This window comes from Exophiala aquamarina, assembly GCF_000709125.1.
Source record: "Exophiala aquamarina CBS 119918 chromosome Unknown aczIA-supercont1.22, whole genome shotgun sequence".
NCBI lineage: Eukaryota > Fungi > Ascomycota > Eurotiomycetes > Chaetothyriales > Herpotrichiellaceae > Exophiala > Exophiala aquamarina.
The window spans coordinates 17,307-33,995 of record NW_013550566.1 but is presented as its reverse complement, the minus strand read 5'-3'; the positions used below and the strand labels follow the sequence as shown (position 1 = coordinate 33,995).

The following is a 16,689-nucleotide window of genomic DNA, read 5'->3' as shown; positions in this document are numbered from 1 at the left end:
GACTTTCTAGCTTGCGTAGGATTGATAAAGCCAGGAAGTCTCTTTGAATTCCGCGTCCAAATAAGACCATGCCCCCTCTCACAATATCATATTTTTGGTCGTCTCGACACATAGGATCTCCCAATATGGGCATCTAGGTTTTCGGTATGTATCGTTCCATATATAACAGCGGGTGCTTCTCTTTCTGGAAGAGCTCAATCTGCATTTCGAGTTCCTATTCCGTATATGTAACCAAGGGTGAACGTACGGTAAGGCAGGTGGGTAAGGTGGCGTTTAAGTGTCTTGGTAGCTGAGCGAATTATCGAGATGCCTGAACGAAACACCGACCGCCGTTCATCAGCCTTTCCCCATTTGTAAGTGCCCCATTGCTGTAATTCCGAGAGAACTTTGATGGGGTAGGCAGGCAGGGAAAGAAACGTGGGGAGAATAATCTATTCAGTTGAAGTTCCTTCTGATTGCAACGGGGTCAATACATGAAAATTAGTGCCCCGCGGTTTCGTCCCCGCCCTAGCTGGAGTAAAAGGTAGTGCAGGGAGCTCACACAGCTCGTGCCGTTGTCTATAAGTCTTTGATCCGCCGATCATCTACAGCAGCAGACTTCACTACTAAGTGAAGAATATCGAAAGTCAGCTCAGCGTCCGTCCATTATGCACAAGTCTACAGTCGTCGTTTCACCTGCTCATGAGGATTTTGCTGACCAGGCAAACCCTAGGGATGTTCACAATGGGCTCCATCCCGAAGACAACCCGGCGAAGGCGGAAAGGCCTAATCTATCCACCACCCTCGCTGTATTTGTCAGTGTGCTCAGCAGCTTCTAGAGGCCTCTCTAGACACAAGATAGCTAACACTATGATAGTTCATGGGATTGGGCTTTGTCGGCCCGATCGTATGTGGGTTTCTTATGATGGCCAGCGTCCTCCAACAAATTGGCGAGGCTTTGGGCGACACAGAATCCCTGAGCTGGCTTGTTGGAGGCTGGACCATTTCGTCTTCAGTTGCCTTTTCCATGGCAGGTTCAGTGAGTGATATTCTTGGCAGACGATACGTGTTGTTATCGGCGCAGGTTTTTGCAATAATAGGTTGCGTAAGTGCTGCAAAATCAATATCCTAGTGACCCAGACCCATTTTCCCTACCCAAAATGGCTAACTATCAGCAAAATAGATTATTGCCGCGACCTGTACCAAGACTCGGACTATGATCGCCGCGGAAGTACTCATAGGATTTGGATGTGGTACTATGTTCACGTCTTATGCCGCCATCCAAGAGCTTCTACCCAAAAAATATCGGTGAGTTATTAGGTAGCTCTTGAGAAGTTGTCAAACCTAATGATATGCCAGGGGTATCGGAATTGCCTGGACCGAACTTCCAAACAATTTACCCTGGGGGTCCCTTTCGGTGATTATAGCTCTTCAACTCACCGTCCATGCGTCCTGGAGATGGATATACTACATTGGCATTATATACAGCACCATCAGTCTTGTGGGAATGGCGTTATTTTACTTCCCTCCACGCCCTCAGAATGACTATGACAAGACTATATGGCAGGAATTATTGAGCCTCGACTACATCGGCTTGCTACTCTACACCGGCGGATTGACAACATTCCTCCTCGGTTTCACTTGGGCAGGGACAACCGAACATCCGTGGAAAAGTGCTTCGGTTATTACACCAATCGTGACGGGGTTTCTTGCTCTCGTGGCTTTGATTGCGTACGACGCTCTAATACCGGCACGTCCTCTCTTCCCGTGGCCGCTTTTGAACCGCTTCCAAGACTACACTGCTTACCTGGTTTTGCTCTTCGTTGCTGGCATGGTATTCGTCACATTGACTTCCATGGCACCCGTCGTCAGCCTTTATCTGTTCACTCACAATCCAATGGAGATTGGCTTGATCTCAGCGCCCTACGGATGTCTCCTAATCGTTTCGGACACTATTATACCAGCCTTGATACACAAGATTGGCCACATCAAATATCAGCTTTTAACCCTGATCGTCATCCAAACACTCTTTAACGCTCTATACACAGTGGCCATTCCCAATAACAGAGCAGCCTGGATAGCTTTCCTCTGTTTAGGCACTCCACCATTTACAGCAATTACCGGACTTTCCTATGTTGCAGCGAGCCTCAAACTAACTCCCCAGCAGCTTGGCACCGCTATGGGATTACTTGGCACAGTCCGGAATGGGGGTGGAAGCGTGGGCAATGCCATTTTCCACACCATCTTGACCAGTGTGGTAAACGGGCGGTTGGCACCTCGAATTTCCGAGGCAGCTCTTGCACATGGATTTCCTGCCGCACATTTGGCAAAACTAATACCTGCAACGCTCGAAGATGGTGCTGGAGTTCCGGGGGTCCTTGCTGCTGTGCCTAGCATGTCGCCGGAGGTGACTGTGGCTGTCAGACAAGCCTTCAAAGATGTCTACACATACGGCTTCCGGGCGGTATTCTACTCCACTATACCGTTCGGAGTTCTAGCCATCATCTGTACGCTATTTATCAACGATCCTTCCGACTTGCTCACCAACCAGGTCGAGGTGCGCATGGAGAAGCACGTTCTCAATCAATCCCTAGACCAAAGGACCCTTAGTAACGGCCAACACCGTAGAAAAAGTGCCAATGGAAAGCAAGGCCTGAAATAGAAAAGAAACTGGCAGAACGATCAAGTTAATGGTGTATCTTGGCATACAAAGCTTTCCAAACAGCCATTATGCCTGAGATATTCAGCGTGGTCATCTGCGATTCTTTGACTGGGTGTCGGAGGGGTGAGGAAAAGCGGATGCACGAAGTTGCAATTGATAGAGATGGACACGAGAGATTGCCGAAAGGATTTCGCAACGCACGGGTACCATATTTCATCCTCCGCCCTGAAGCAATCGAGAGCGTCTTCTTGCTATATCATATTACTGGACTTGAAGAATTCCGAACAGCGGCGTGGGATATGTTTCAAGGTTTGGACGAGGATTTCTAGAACGCGCTGGCATTAGAAGAGCAGCCAGGAGCATGCAATTGGATGATATTACCACATTAGCTCTAGCAGGAAAGGCGAGAATAGGCGATCATAATGATAAATTCCCCTTGCGTATCGTTGAAATCTTCAGTCCAATAATCAGGTTTGCGTTTGCCTTGGGTTCTCTGTCGAAAGAGGTACCGTATTGTATGCACACCAACTTGGAAAAGCACACTGCGCAATGCGGTCCGTCAACTATTTGTTGATTTCGTCTTGGTTTCTCTGTCAAAAGACGTGGTGTATTTACGCCCAACGAATACCTCGAGAAGGCGCGAATCTGTCGTCCACTGAGTCGACTACCTTCCATGGTTCTTCACCAATAACAGAGCCCACGAGGCGATCACCCATTTTTGGGCCATGGTACTCCACGAAAGATCGTTAAATACCTAATTCAACGGATGCCGAGATATATTTCTATCCACCACTTTGCATGCGTAAGGTGGAAAAACTGGTCTAGGTGGCCCACCTATTCTCGTATAGTTTCGCGAACGAACACTATGACGCTAAACAAGCTCGATACGAAGGCGGTGAAGAGTCCCAGGGTCAGATCGAGATCTATCAAGTGAACTAGACACTTGCTGACTTGACAATTCTCGTAAACTGATTCTCCGTGTAGACCGACGGAATCAAGTTCTGTGTTTATGGGTGTGAAATGCCATAGTCGTCACGGCAGTCTATCTCTCTTTTCTGCATTACCAGCGCCTAAGTGTTTCCATGCTATAGATATAGACTCCTAATGCGGGCTTAGTATTATGATGATCATCTTTTTAGGTGCCAATCCTCGAATCCGCAGCCTGTTCTACAACCTTTAAGACGTTGCGCGGAACCGTCTAGTAAACACACCGTCAAACTTGATCTTTCATGAACAAAAGTGCGGATTACGCCACCACCACGCCACGGCATTGTAGGATTTCTTTCGGCTTAGTATACACGAACTTGGACCTGGAAATCTAGGTCCAGGCTGCAATCTTCATCAGCGATGCATATTTACTCCGCACTTTCGTCGGACAGACAAGCACGAAAAGTTCTCAGATCGTAAATGTGTGAGCTCCTGGTGGAGGGGTGGAGCACCTCGGTGTTCGGCGGATCGAAATTGTACGATGTTTGATCCCGAAAACTGAGATTGGACTCGATCTCGACTATCCTTGTCGACTGATAGCCCCTGGCCGAGGCCAGACCCGCAGGACGGATCCGAACTTGTTTCCACGTGGGGCATGGTCGTATGCTCAACAGACAGGAGTGAAAAGGCTCCATGCCCAACCCTTGTTTGTGTTGTGATATGAGGCTCAACCGACTATCATAAGGTTGACGGAAAGTCTCATGGAATCATTCCGCACGCTTGGAAATTACAAGGAAGCTTCTAGTACATTACTTCAGCGTATATATGCTCCTACATTCTGAGGAAGTAGAAGAAGAATAACAATGAACACATGCTTCCACTGCTGTAATTCACAACAGTTTGCAATGTAGAGTGCGTTAACTACTGCTTTAGCTTTGGAAGATATCTCTGTGCATTTTACCTGGCCCAGTGTCTCTCGACAGTGTTACCATCAACTACCCACCAAAAATCTGTCACTGCAGTTTTACATGGCGAAACCGGTCGATGAGAAGAACGTCTCTGATATGGAGAGCAAGCATGTTGAAGAGTCTGGAAGTCAGGTAACGGGCGAGACGCCAGAGTTGATTGCTGAGACAGACGAGGACGACTTCCACTTTGGCTTCACCCAATTTTTTGCTATTTTGTCAGTCAACCGTCATTTCTTGTAGATGAGCTTGAAAACTGATGAACCAAGCCATTCCTAATGTGCTATCTCAGCAATACTTTGCCAATCACATCCACCTCGGCCATCCTTTTGCCCATCAAGGCCGACATTGGTATGCTTTTCCCTCTCATTCCTGCTTTGCGAATTATCAGGGTGACCAACGAGCAATAGGTCCCTCTTCGCAGTATACGTGGGTGGCAAACGCGCAAAAGGTCGGGTCAGCTGCTCTGGCACCCTTCACTGGGAGACTTAGCGACATTTTCGGCCGCAGATACGTCTTTATGCTCGGGAGTCTCTTTTCCCTTCTCGGCAATGTGCTTTGTGCAACGGCCAAAAAGGTCAATATTGCCATTTGTGGCGGTGTCTTCATCGGGTGTGCGATTGCATGTCATCAACTTGGATGGACAGCAATTTCCGAAGTCGGACGGTGTGGCAACAACGTTCGTTCTCTTCTAGTCGATTTTATTCCGCAAATTCAAACAGAGTCGTATTATACTGCCGGGTTGGTGGCAGCTCTAATCATTGCTTCAGGCGCGCAAGCTATCGTCAGTAAGTACCACACACGCATCTTCCCTCTCCTCAGTACGATGCTAACCACCTTATAGGTCCTGGCTCTAACGTAGTCTCGACAATTCTTGTCGTCATTGTCAACACCATGGTCGGCGCCTGCGTTTTAGGCACTCCTCTAATGCTGTACCTCAGGGTCAGGCACGAATATCTCAGGGTTGTGACTTCCATCTTAACCTCGAGCCGCTCAGTTGGTGAATCGATCGCGACCGCAATCTATGCAACCATGCTCACGAATGAGATCACAAAGAATCTGGCCAATATTGTCGCACATGAGTTCGTCATGGCAGGTCTGCCTTTGGCCAATATCACCGGGGTCATCACAACACTCGTTGCAGGTGACCCTACTGCACCCGCCCTTCAAGCCATGCCACCATCTCTCCTGAAAGACGCCGAGCATACGACAAAGAAAGCCTGGGCGAAATCGTTCCGGGTAGTGTACCTGATCAGTATTGCCTTCGGTATCCTTGGGACATCCTGTGCGGCTTTCTCTCGCGACGTGTACTCACTTTACACGATCAAGGTGGACGTTCAGCTGGATACAGCACGCCTGCATGCACAAGGCCACCACGAGCAACATCCAGCAACTTGCGATGAACTGCCTATAGTTACTGTTACATAGGGGGCGTCGGCAAAGTCTGGGGGTTTTACCCGTTGCGATGAATATACGAGAGTATAGGGTACAGGAATATGCGGCTACTTCAGGCCACTCTTGTCGTCCTGCACATCTGTCTGAACTTGATGCGGTAATCCAGCAGCACGATTTACCACGCGGATCTCTCCTACCTAACCTCAAGGCTCTGGCTCAGCCTTGACCTCCTGAGAGACATTAAATGGGGAAATTTCCTCATGCGACTGACTCAATGATGAACCAATGGCAAGGAATGGGTCAAGTCAACTTTTTGGCTTCTCCGGTTGCATATTTCATGAGTTAAAGCGGTTGGATCGTGCCTCGGTCAGAAAGAGGATGCAATAGGCATTGTGGCATTATGACAATATACTAACTTGTTATCACCTGGGGTTGGCTGCTACTGATCCATGTCAAGCAGAGGCGTACAAGCCTAAGACTTTGTGGCGTTTTCACCCCACCCGTCTAGCCACTTATCCATCCCACCACCGGACAGTTTGGACATCGGCACCCCCACCGTTCTCCGTCCGCCCCCAAGTATGTAGGCGAACCTTGATGACCACATGAATGGACAGAATTTCGCCGCAAGTCAGTTGTATTCGTTGGTCATGTTTCCCGAGGACTCAGTCGGTGGCACTGCAACCACTGAAGCAGTCTGATGAAGCTGAGGGCGGAGACCATCAAGCATTACGGTTCTTCTCACAATCAGTCACCCGGATACTCCTCACTCTGACTATTGATACCCTGAAGCTATCACAATGCCATCCACTCCGCTGCCTCCATGGCGTCGAATCGTGACGGGCCACAACGTACAAGGACAGGCCATTATAGAGCGCTCCTCCCACATTCACTCTCAATTGCTACCCCATGGCGCAGGGTCAGTGACCATCTGGTCTAGTGACACCAGTCCTCCGTCGTTAACTCAACCAGATATGAGGGTCTGGCAAATACAGGATTCGTCAACAACGGGTCAATCTTTAGAATTTTGGATGTGCCACCAAGGACTTTGGTTGCGCTTCACCGATCTCTCTCACTGGACTATATCATTGTCCTGAAGGGTCCGGTTGTGTTGACTCTCGACAGTGGGACGCGTGAAACGATCAACCAGGGAGAGTTCGTGATCCAGAACGCCACTATGCATGGATGAGACAATGACACTGACGAGTGGGTGAGGTTTGCTGCGATCATGCTGCCGGATCTTGCTGCGTTGTTTGGATGACCTGGGAAATTCTGTTGGGGACACAAGATTCACTAGACAACGGAGTAGTTTGGGTCTTCTTATCTCAACATCTGGAGTAGCATGTACTTGGGAATGCAGTCATTCGAGCAGATGAAGCTAGTTCTTCAGTTAATTTGTCCTCATCGGGTTCTGAGTCTTCTTTCAGGTTCACCTGCGGTATTTTCAGTCTCCTCCGTGGGCCTGACCCATCGTCAAGTGAGAGTTCTCTTCAAGAAAATTGCGAAATACGCAGTTGAACATTCACATTTCTCAACATGCGTGAGCTTATATTGTAGTTCGAGTCTTTGACACATCCCATCACCGCGCTACGTTGGTAATAACAGAAGTCCGACTATGCTTTCGCTGTTGCCCCTTGTAGTAAGACGAACGTAGACATTACTTTGCTTGACAAACCATCCGTTGTCGATGTGCCATTGTTCCGGAGGGTTTGCTAATTCAACCTATGATCGCTTCAGTATGTTACATGGGCGTCAGTGGCAGAGTACTTAGCGAGGGCTTACGTCAAATGTCATGAGGATCGCTGGCACCAGCTTATATATTTCTAGGTAGCTGATGTTCTTTCCTATGCATGTTCGAGAACCTCCCCTAAAGGAAAAGAGGAAATGGTTCATCTCTGACGCCTTTTCAGTGTCTTCTAGCTATCTCTCAGGGCGGAATGCATCGACGTCATCACCAAAGGCTTTCTTGCCTCGATGGAGAACCTAGGGACTAACCCCGAATATTATGCCTATAGGGATGTAGTGTCCCGCCATCTCTAGCCCCCCTTACGGGACGATTCGCTCGAGCAAGAGGCTAGTAGTGGGATGGATTCGAAGTACTTCTTTAATGACGGCACTAAGATAAGAAAGTTCGTTTGCTTCCGTCTAGCGTATAAGCTTATCGTTACGGGTAAATTTTCTAGTCTTTTCGGCTTTATCTAGTTCTCTCCTTAGTCTCTATAGCTTTCCTGGGGTTTTAAGAAGATGGTAGAAGATAGAGCGGAGGGAGATAGTAGTGGTGTTAGAACCGGCGAAGATATTTGCTATAGTGAGTGAGTGGACTCGACTAGTATACATGAAGACCGGGTCCTTCTCGCTTGCTTCTAGGACACGGGATTAAAAATCACGCCTTAGTTGTTGAGTTTCTATAGATACATCATCCGTCTAAGCCTACGGCCCCTTAAGCCGGGTGTCCATCCGCTTCTAGGCGAAAATAGCTATAGGTGATGTTGCGTTAATAACTTCCATTCGACTCAACTATATACGAATAGGGTTCTTAATTAAGAGCTTGTCCAGCCAGGGCATCTAGCTAGCCTCTTATAGGGAACGGTATAAGTGGTTTAAGTAGATAGTTATAGGAGTAGACCTATAAGTACAAAGTATCGTAGAATCCATTTATTGTTACTGATTATATTGTCCACGTTAATGCCCTAGTCTAAAAAGCCTAGTCTCTTCGAGAAAGTAAACTCTCCGATCACATCAAAGGCGTAAAATTGGAGCCATTTCCTGAAGTCGCAAACAGTGTCTAATCGGTCGGCATAATGCTGGGAGAGCTGGTTCAAGAATGCTATCGTAGTTAAGTCGACGAAAGGCTCAACTAGGGTGCTTATAGTATAAGCATTGTTAGCGCCCGTCGAAGTTTGGCATGATATTTCTCGTCGGTGGTACTAAACAATCCTCGAAGAACTTGGCTGTCTCGTGCGACAGTTTGTGTGGGACAGGATAGAACTCAGACTGTAGTCTGGCGTCAGCAGCTATAACGCAAAGTGCGAACTCTACGTACCCTGATATATCCCGCAGCCAGGCCGTATACTGCTTTGAGAGCTGCGTGATCTGTTACTGAGACAAGATTCGGACCCAGTCTCACTACTGAGCGACGACCCCAGACATCGAGGAAGCGCCAGAGATCTGTAAATGATGCCCAAAAAGGCTCGAGGATCGACGCAATACCATATCCATATTTGTTGTAGACGAAATAAGTTGCCAAAACTGTCAGGCCAAAAAGGGGAAGACTCCAAAGGGGAAGTTGTGCTAGGTAGGATATCATTTTCAACAATTTAACTCAGGATGCTGATATAACGCTGTCGTAGGCTCTAGACGACGCATCGCATCGCACATATACTGAAATCCTGTGTCGTAGTCCAACATCATGGAGAAGGCTACCATGTCGTTGCACACGTGACGAGGCTGAATCCTGCCTTGCACTGTCCCACTATGGTCGTGGGGCCCGTCGGTCTACGCCTAGATTTCCTGTGCCGTAGTCAGCGAGGTTGGGGACGTGGGGCCTTGTCCTTTTGGTAGGCCCGGAAACAGTGTCTCCCCCCCACATAGCACCTCAACCCATAGTTCGGGCCAGGTGGCTTGCTCTCTTCTCTGGGAGTCAACAACAATAGCATAGTCCTCAAATATGAGACCCAATCAAGTTCCCCGCACAATGTTGGGCAGGGTTGACGTGGGGATAAGACGCCTGTTTAGGCATTATGTATCTTGAAGTGATGCGAATGGAAGGGCATTGCAAATCCAAACATAGCGCGGAGCAGATACATCGGTCGTTAGTGCTATCACGATATGGTCGAGGTTTATCAGGTTCGTCGACGAAGACGGGCACACGACATTTGCAGATTCGCTCGTTGAGAATGGCGAAGACTTCTTTCCACTCTTGCAGCAACATCAGCTATACGCTATCAAGTTAGCAGGCAATGACCCTTTTGCACTTACTCGCACAAACGTCAAGATCAGGGTTGGCCGCCTTCTTGGGGTGCTTAAGGAAGAAATATCAAGGTTTCGGATGCATTGGCCTCAATTATGTGACCTTCTTTTCATTTCGCGCCGAAAATACGCCTGCTGATCGTCTGCGGCTCAAACACAGTAGGTTGAAAGTGGATCGAGGTTGCATTCTCCATCTTTAAAAGCGGCTTGCTTATACTACCCAAATTGCGGAAGGAGACTCCCCCATATCCCTCCACATTCATGAAACCGTCCACAGCGGTAGCAGCGTTCGATGCAGATATTCGAGTCCTACCGTTGCCCAAGGGAAACCCGGATTATGAAGGCGAACTTGTATGTAGAGCACAATTCGCAATGCCTAATCTCCCTGACTAGTTACAAGGCCGTCACCATAGGCAAAACGGGCAGAACATCTCTAAGCAAGACGCGATCTCTTACGTTGTTGGCTACGCTGCGTCAAATGACGTCTCAGCAAGGATGTGGCCGAATGAATGTGCTTATGGCGTCGGTGCAACGTTTGCAAAATCCTTTCACTCGTTTAATCCTCTAGGACCTGTGCTGGTTGCACCCTCCATTGTCGGCTCCACAGATAACCTGAAGCTACGCACTACAGTCAATGGAGGGTTGCGTCAGGACTCGAGCACAAGTGACATGCTGTTTAATGTTGCCGCCATTATCAGCTTCCTCAGCTAGGGCACTACCTTGCAAAAAGGCAGCGTCATCATGACAGGCACCCCTGCTGGAGTGGCATTCGGAATGCCAGAACCCAAATGGTTACAGGATGGTGATGTCGTCGAAGTCAAGATTGAACATCTGGGTAGTTGTGTGAGCAAGCTAGTCTATGAGTAGGAACGACGTGCAGCTTTCTTCCACCATTGACATTTGGTGGGTATGGCGGCCATAGCGGGAGTTGTTTTAGTACAGCTGATATCTTTAATCCCAGCCTGTTTGGGTGAATAACGCCGTCTCCACAGAAGATCCACCGCACTACGATTGCCCATGGGGGACCCCGGAGTTGACCCCGCACCCCAGACCCAGCCAACTTGAAGCAAGAACAAACCGTGCGTTTTCCGCTCCTGGTACGGTGTCTCCAGTCCTTTGATTCTCGACCATCCACAAGCCTACCTATTACGCGACGACTGATCTGGCACTGCTCCGCCACAGTATGTACCGCCCGTCCATCATCCTAACTATCACATTCCCCCATGCGCGCAAGAGGCAAGGAGAGGGAGAAGCAATGCGCGTATTGCGAGCGCACGTTCACCAAGGAGGAACACTTGAGGCGACACGAAAGATCACGTATGCCTGCTGGAGCTTGCTCACAATGGTTTGTTCCTGACACCCATCTGCAGATACGGGAGAAAAGCCTTTCAAATGCCACAAATGCAGCCGCAAATATGGTTGCAGCGACGTCCTTGCACGACATCTGCTCACGCACCCTCTCGACGACATAGCACACGCCCAAGGTCTCAACAGCTCTTCCTGCAACGGCGCAGAAACCTCTCCTCGCCGGCCTGAGAACATCGGCCAAACGAGCCAGGACGGGACTATGGTTCCAAAGGACCAAAACATGGCATTGCCATCTGAACATGACACTCTGATCATATCAAACCAGGAACAGCAGCAGCTATTTGCAGTGGTCTCAACCACATTTCCTCCGCCTACACATCACCAACTTCCCGGTAAACCCTCATCGCTGTTACCTAGGACCACCACGAGCGATCCTTCCGGTTCTGTGTCTGGCTCGAAAGCTCAACCACCCATTAGTCCCTCTGATCGAGTAGAGACAGCGACGACGACACGGAATGCGGATCCGATGTCGTGGTCCACAACCGCGCATGAAGGAACGGATGATGTTAGCAGATAAGACTGGGACATGCTCATACCTGCACCCGAACATGGTCCGGAGGATACCCCGGCTCCCAATACTGCTATCGCGCTTGGTGGGAGTGCTGCTGTGTTGACAGAGAGATTGTCTAGCGCTTTAACCAATAGATCCCAACTATCCTTTTGGCAGATAATGCAAGATCAAGGTGCGCTGGGCGCATCAAGTAGCAATAGGGTGCAGGATGACTCCTCGATCCAACAGCCGGAGAATCCTTCCTCACTATTCACAGCGGCTTCGTGTGCCGAAAAGCAGCCACTTCTGTACCAGCCAGCAGATATGGACCTGTTTGAAACTGACCTGTTCGTCTTTGACGGGGGCTCCGGGGTCTACTCCTATATGAGGCCATGGCTATGAAACTACGTGGAGTTTCCCGAGACTCCTCGCACTGCCCTACAAAGTCCACCTCGTGCGCATGAAGAGCAATTCACCAAGCCGGACATCCTCTTTTCTGTCGACCAAGTACAGCAGATGCGCAAACTATGGCGCGGCCAATGCTCAGGGCCCGGCAAACGAATCGGTCCTTCTCTATGGCATACCCTCGTCCAGCACCCAGCGGATAACACATTTTCGCGGCCGATGGTAACGCACTGTGATCAAGTCAGGCCAGAGTCTGGGGAACAGGGGATGCCTAGGGGGAGCCTTGACGAAGATTGTAGAAAGAGCATGATCGACTTCTGCAACGATATCAATAAGACCATCTATCGTGAAGACCTAGCCGATCGCACGCCTCACTCCACACCTCACGACGCCGAAACCGACATTGGAAGCTTGGCACTAGGATTAGCTGTCGATGGTTTTCCAACCAAAGAGGTTCTCGATGAGAGTTTGGACCTTTTCTTTCAGTGTGCTCATTTGCCTATCCCACATACAGCTATATTTGATGCTAGAACCATTCCGCCTTCCTTGTTACTACCCATGTGTCTTGTTGGACTTTCTTCCCTCCACCCAGAACGTTTCAAGGCGCTTGTACTACTAGAATGCCTCCTATAGCACTGGTACTAACTTATTAAGTAGTTTAAACCCATTATTAGGAACTCCGGAGCATGGATCCTTATACTAACTACTTGGTATTCCTTAATAACTTATTCCTGGTTTTGTCACTAGCGTATACCTTGCTTTATATCGGGTTTAGCGTAATAGACACTACGCGCAAGAATTATAAGGACTTCCTATAGCGATTTATTAACGCTAAACTATTAGATACTAATTTTACGTACGGATCCTACTCTACTAATGTTATTAATCACGCTCTATACTTTCTATAGTAGGATAACACTCTAGTTATTAGTATTACGACCACTTTTAGCATTCAGGAAGGCCCTAGGGACTATATTGTCCGGGCCCGTAAAAGGCCTACGAATAATGCCGTTACGTCGCCTGTTTTTGGTGATAAGGCACTTGAGGACTTACTAATTCTACGTGCTATCGATACCTATAACTATAGTCACGAGTTCGTCGATAATACGAATCATTTATAGGCTAAATTTTACGTGCTACCGCGGTAGGGAAAAGAGATCCTAGCGTCCACTTACGTACTAGCTTTTAGATACTTACCTAGTTAATTCCTATATAATTTAGCGTCACCTACAGCCCCAGGATACTTTACAAGATCACCCTTCCCATCGCTAGCTCCTAGATAAACTTATATATTCAATGCCTGCCTATAAAGAGGCCTTACCTACACCTCCTCCTACGCCTACTAGGCCCGTTATATATTAAACTACGTGCCTATAAGCATGCCGAAACGTGACTTTTGCGCCTAGAGCACTCAAAATAGCGGTAGTTACATTAGTAGAGGAGTACTCCGTGATAGAAAGCCTCGTCTAGCCCTAGGCCAGTTGTCAGGTAATGCTCGTAAAGAGGCCCGGAGAAATCGCTCATCACGTATCCAAACTAGCTATAAAACATACTAGGTGAACCTTTATATCAAGGAGGGCTGCTATGCTAAGTTTCATATAAAACGCTATAGAAATTAGGTAGTAGTGGCCACAATTACTAGCTAATATACCTAAGTCCATTCGTTTTTTATAAGGTGGTATTGGCGCCAAGAAGAAAAAGTCCCACCCTGACGACGGAAGGGATAGGAGTATGTGGGCTTGCAGGATGAGTTTCGGGCACTTAGACATTACTTTTCTTTTGCTTTTTTGCTTTTTCAGACGGATTAAGTATCTATAATTGATCCTATATAATCTTTTGCCTAGGGATCCTACCAAAACGCGTTGGTTGAGCCATGAGAGGTACTTAACCTGTCTAGACTGTCGACGCTTTTTTGAGGTGGTAGCGCTAAGAAATAAAACGGTCCCACCCTAGCCGCTCAAGGAACTGCCGGTAGGATTACGTGATACACGGGTTATTTGATAGTTGGTTGCGGCTAACACGTGGGGAAGATTACCAGGTTGAACAACATTTCCTGGCCCACATTGTTCTCGTGGGCCCCCTGTTTTGTTTGGCCATCACAACGCGACCTTACCAGATCACGCTGGTTTTTGAGACGGAATGCCGGTAACGGGACTCGGAATGAAAAACCAAACCAGGTGCGTAATGTCTTTGGTCACGCAACGAATTATGATATACTAGGCTCCGTGATCACAAGTCAATCAGTCTTTGCTTCTTCATCACATACTGGTCTTAAGCGGGCAGCTCTTAGCTTTTTGGCGCTGTGTACACATGCAGTAGGCCTCCATCAAGCCACCACTAATTTTCAGTTTTTCCACTTACCTACTTCTTTCGCTCTTTGCTAGGAATATCAACTTGGAACTGAATAGCAATCGCCTGAGTAAATTCCCTTTATGGTCTTTGGGAATGGTTGTTTCCAATATATAGAAAGTATCACAAATTACAGGCCAGAAACATGTCTCAGGGTAGTAACGCTGAGGGTAGCAGCACTAAGGCTTCGACGCTGAGCGATATCGAGACGGATGTCTTCATTGTCGGAGCAGGAGTCACCGGCCTTGGGATGACTATTTTATTGAACGACTTTGGTGTGAAGACATGCACGGTCGCAAGGCACCGAAGCACAGCACCAGCCCCGCGTGCACACATCACGAATATGAGGACCATGGAAATCTTCCGTGACATGGGCTTGGAGAAGGAGATCAGCGACGCGTCAATACCCCTAAAGGACCTGGGTAGTGCTTGGATAGGTACTAGCCTTACTGGTCTGGAGATCGGTCGATATAGTAGCTACGGAGGTGGTGATGAACAACTTACGCACTTTGCGCTTTCGAGTCCTTGCAAGATGGAAAGTACGCCACAAAACTTCATGGAAGAGGCTATGCTGAAGCGAGCCCGCGCAACTAGGGCTGACATCCGCTTTTATACGGAGCTCGTCTCCATCGAGCAGTCGGAGGATGGTATCCAAGCACGAGTGCGGGAGCGCGGCGGTCAAGTTGAATACAATGTTCGCGCCCGTTATGTCGTTGGTGCGGACGGCGGGCGCTCGGCTGTGGCGGAGATATTAGGATTCGGTTTCACCGGAAAACCAGGCCTGATGTCGATGCTTAGCTCATGGTTGGAGGTAGATCTGGAAAAGTACACAGCGTATCGCCCTGCGTGTCTATGGTGGCTGATGCAGGCTGGGAATGAGTATTGGGTCGGGTCAGGCTTACTCTTATGCGTACACCCATGGAATGAATGGACATTGCAACGACAGTACGATCCTACGCAAGGAGAACCGGACACCTCCGACGAAGCCATTATTGAGTACGCCCGGAAAGCGTTCGGAATCGAAGACCCAGACCTTAGATTTCGGGTCAAGCGTGTCACCAAATGGCAAGTTAACCATGTCGTGGCCATGGAGTATTCGAAAGGACGTATCTTCTTGGCTGGTGACGCTGCGCATCGCCATCCACCAACCGGTGGCTTGGGCAGTAATACTTCCATCCAAGACTCTTACAATTTAGCCTGGAAATTGGCATTAGTTCTTAAAGGACATGCCAGCGAGCGACTACTGGACAGTTATAACCAAGAACGGCAACCTGTAGGAAAACAGGCGGTCGACCATGCCATTTCGACCCTTTATGACCATACGTTACTCGCACCACTTCTAGGGTTCGAGCGTGGAAAGTCCCGCGAGGAAGGAATGGCCTCACTACAGTGGCTATTCTCCGACGTAACAGAGGCTGTTGAGCGTCGTGCCAAGGTCGAAGAGGTTATTAAGCTAGGAGATAAACGCTCCAATGCATTGGGACTACAGCTCGGGCAACGATATACAAACAGTGGCGCAGTCATTGACGATGGAACCCCTTTCCGTCCACATACGAGGGACCCGACTCTCTACTACGAGCCGACGACACACCCCGGAGCGTTCCTACCGCACGCTTGGCTTGAGTACGAGAAACGCCGTGTTTCGACTCTAGATGTGCTGAAGTACGGGAAATTCGGTCTTATTGTGGGCATTGGAGGGACACCCTGGGCTTCAGCCGCGGTGAAAGTTAGCGAAGAGCTGGGTGTGGAGTTGCCGGTCCATCCCATTGGAAAGCGTTGTATCTATGACGATGTCCTCAACGAATGGACTGATCGACGAGAGATCACCGACTACGGAGCACTACTTGTACGCCCGGACCGCTACATTGGATGGCGTTGTTATGACCGACATCCAAACCCTTGCCAAGCTCTCCGCTCTGCACTCCGCAGTATTCTTGGCCGCGATGAACCCAAGGTAGCATCATGAATGATGTCGAGGCGGTTGTAACAATCCAGGATAATTCTACAAGAAGCGACCCGTAGAATGGGAAAAAACTAGCCGAAACGAATATAAAGTCTATCACATCGAGGATTACTAACTTTAGACCCTAGATTCGGGTAGAGAATAATAATGTGAGAGTAATCGTAACTATAAACATAAATAGGATGTAAGTGGAAGGATGAGTCGCGAACTCGGTAGGTTT

At 48.6% G+C, this 16,689-nt stretch overlaps 7 protein-coding genes across 7 annotated transcripts; all 7 read left to right on the top strand.

The window, feature by feature from the left end:
• Positions 1-859: 859 nt before the first annotated feature.
• A1O9_12226 (uncharacterized protein) lies at positions 860-2,641 on the top strand (the record flags this gene model as incomplete). The annotated part of the gene is made up of 3 exons (XM_013398727.1): positions 860-1,084; positions 1,163-1,287; positions 1,339-2,641. 3 exons carry the CDS (start codon positions 860-862, stop codon positions 2,639-2,641), a joined length of 1,653 nt encoding a protein of 550 aa, XP_013254181.1.
• Positions 2,642-2,709: 68 nt separating this feature from the next.
• A1O9_12225 (uncharacterized protein) lies at positions 2,710-2,970 on the top strand (the record flags this gene model as incomplete). The annotated part of the gene is made up of 1 exon (XM_013398726.1): positions 2,710-2,970. The coding sequence occupies one exon, from the start codon at positions 2,710-2,712 to the stop codon at positions 2,968-2,970; it is 261 nt and encodes an 86-aa protein (XP_013254180.1).
• Positions 2,971-4,596: 1,626 nt separating this feature from the next.
• A1O9_12224 (uncharacterized protein) lies at positions 4,597-5,961 on the top strand (the record flags this gene model as incomplete). Its single annotated transcript, XM_013398725.1, has 4 exons — positions 4,597-4,751; positions 4,826-4,884; positions 4,944-5,321; positions 5,378-5,961. The coding sequence occupies 4 exons, from the start codon at positions 4,597-4,599 to the stop codon at positions 5,959-5,961; spliced, it is 1,176 nt and encodes a 391-aa protein (XP_013254179.1).
• Positions 5,962-6,925: 964 nt separating this feature from the next.
• A1O9_12223 (uncharacterized protein) lies at positions 6,926-7,108 on the top strand (the record flags this gene model as incomplete). Its single annotated transcript, XM_013398724.1, has 1 exon — positions 6,926-7,108. A coding segment is annotated over one exon (183 nt), but the record flags the coding sequence as incomplete, so codon positions are not given.
• Positions 7,109-10,155: 3,047 nt separating this feature from the next.
• Positions 10,156-10,605, top strand: A1O9_12222 (uncharacterized protein; the record flags this gene model as incomplete). Its single annotated transcript, XM_013398723.1, has 2 exons — positions 10,156-10,245; positions 10,288-10,605. 2 exons carry the CDS (start codon positions 10,156-10,158, stop codon positions 10,603-10,605), a joined length of 408 nt encoding a protein of 135 aa, XP_013254177.1.
• A 512-nt stretch (positions 10,606-11,117) lies between these two features.
• On the top strand, positions 11,118-11,779 carry A1O9_12221 (uncharacterized protein; the record flags this gene model as incomplete). The annotated part of the gene is made up of 2 exons (XM_013398722.1): positions 11,118-11,211; positions 11,265-11,779. The coding sequence occupies 2 exons, from the start codon at positions 11,118-11,120 to the stop codon at positions 11,777-11,779; spliced, it is 609 nt and encodes a 202-aa protein (XP_013254176.1).
• A 2,872-nt stretch (positions 11,780-14,651) lies between these two features.
• On the top strand, positions 14,652-16,472 carry A1O9_12220 (uncharacterized protein; the record flags this gene model as incomplete). The annotated part of the gene is made up of 1 exon (XM_013398721.1): positions 14,652-16,472. One exon carries the CDS (start codon positions 14,652-14,654, stop codon positions 16,470-16,472), a length of 1,821 nt encoding a protein of 606 aa, XP_013254175.1.
• Positions 16,473-16,689: the final 217 nt, after the last annotated feature.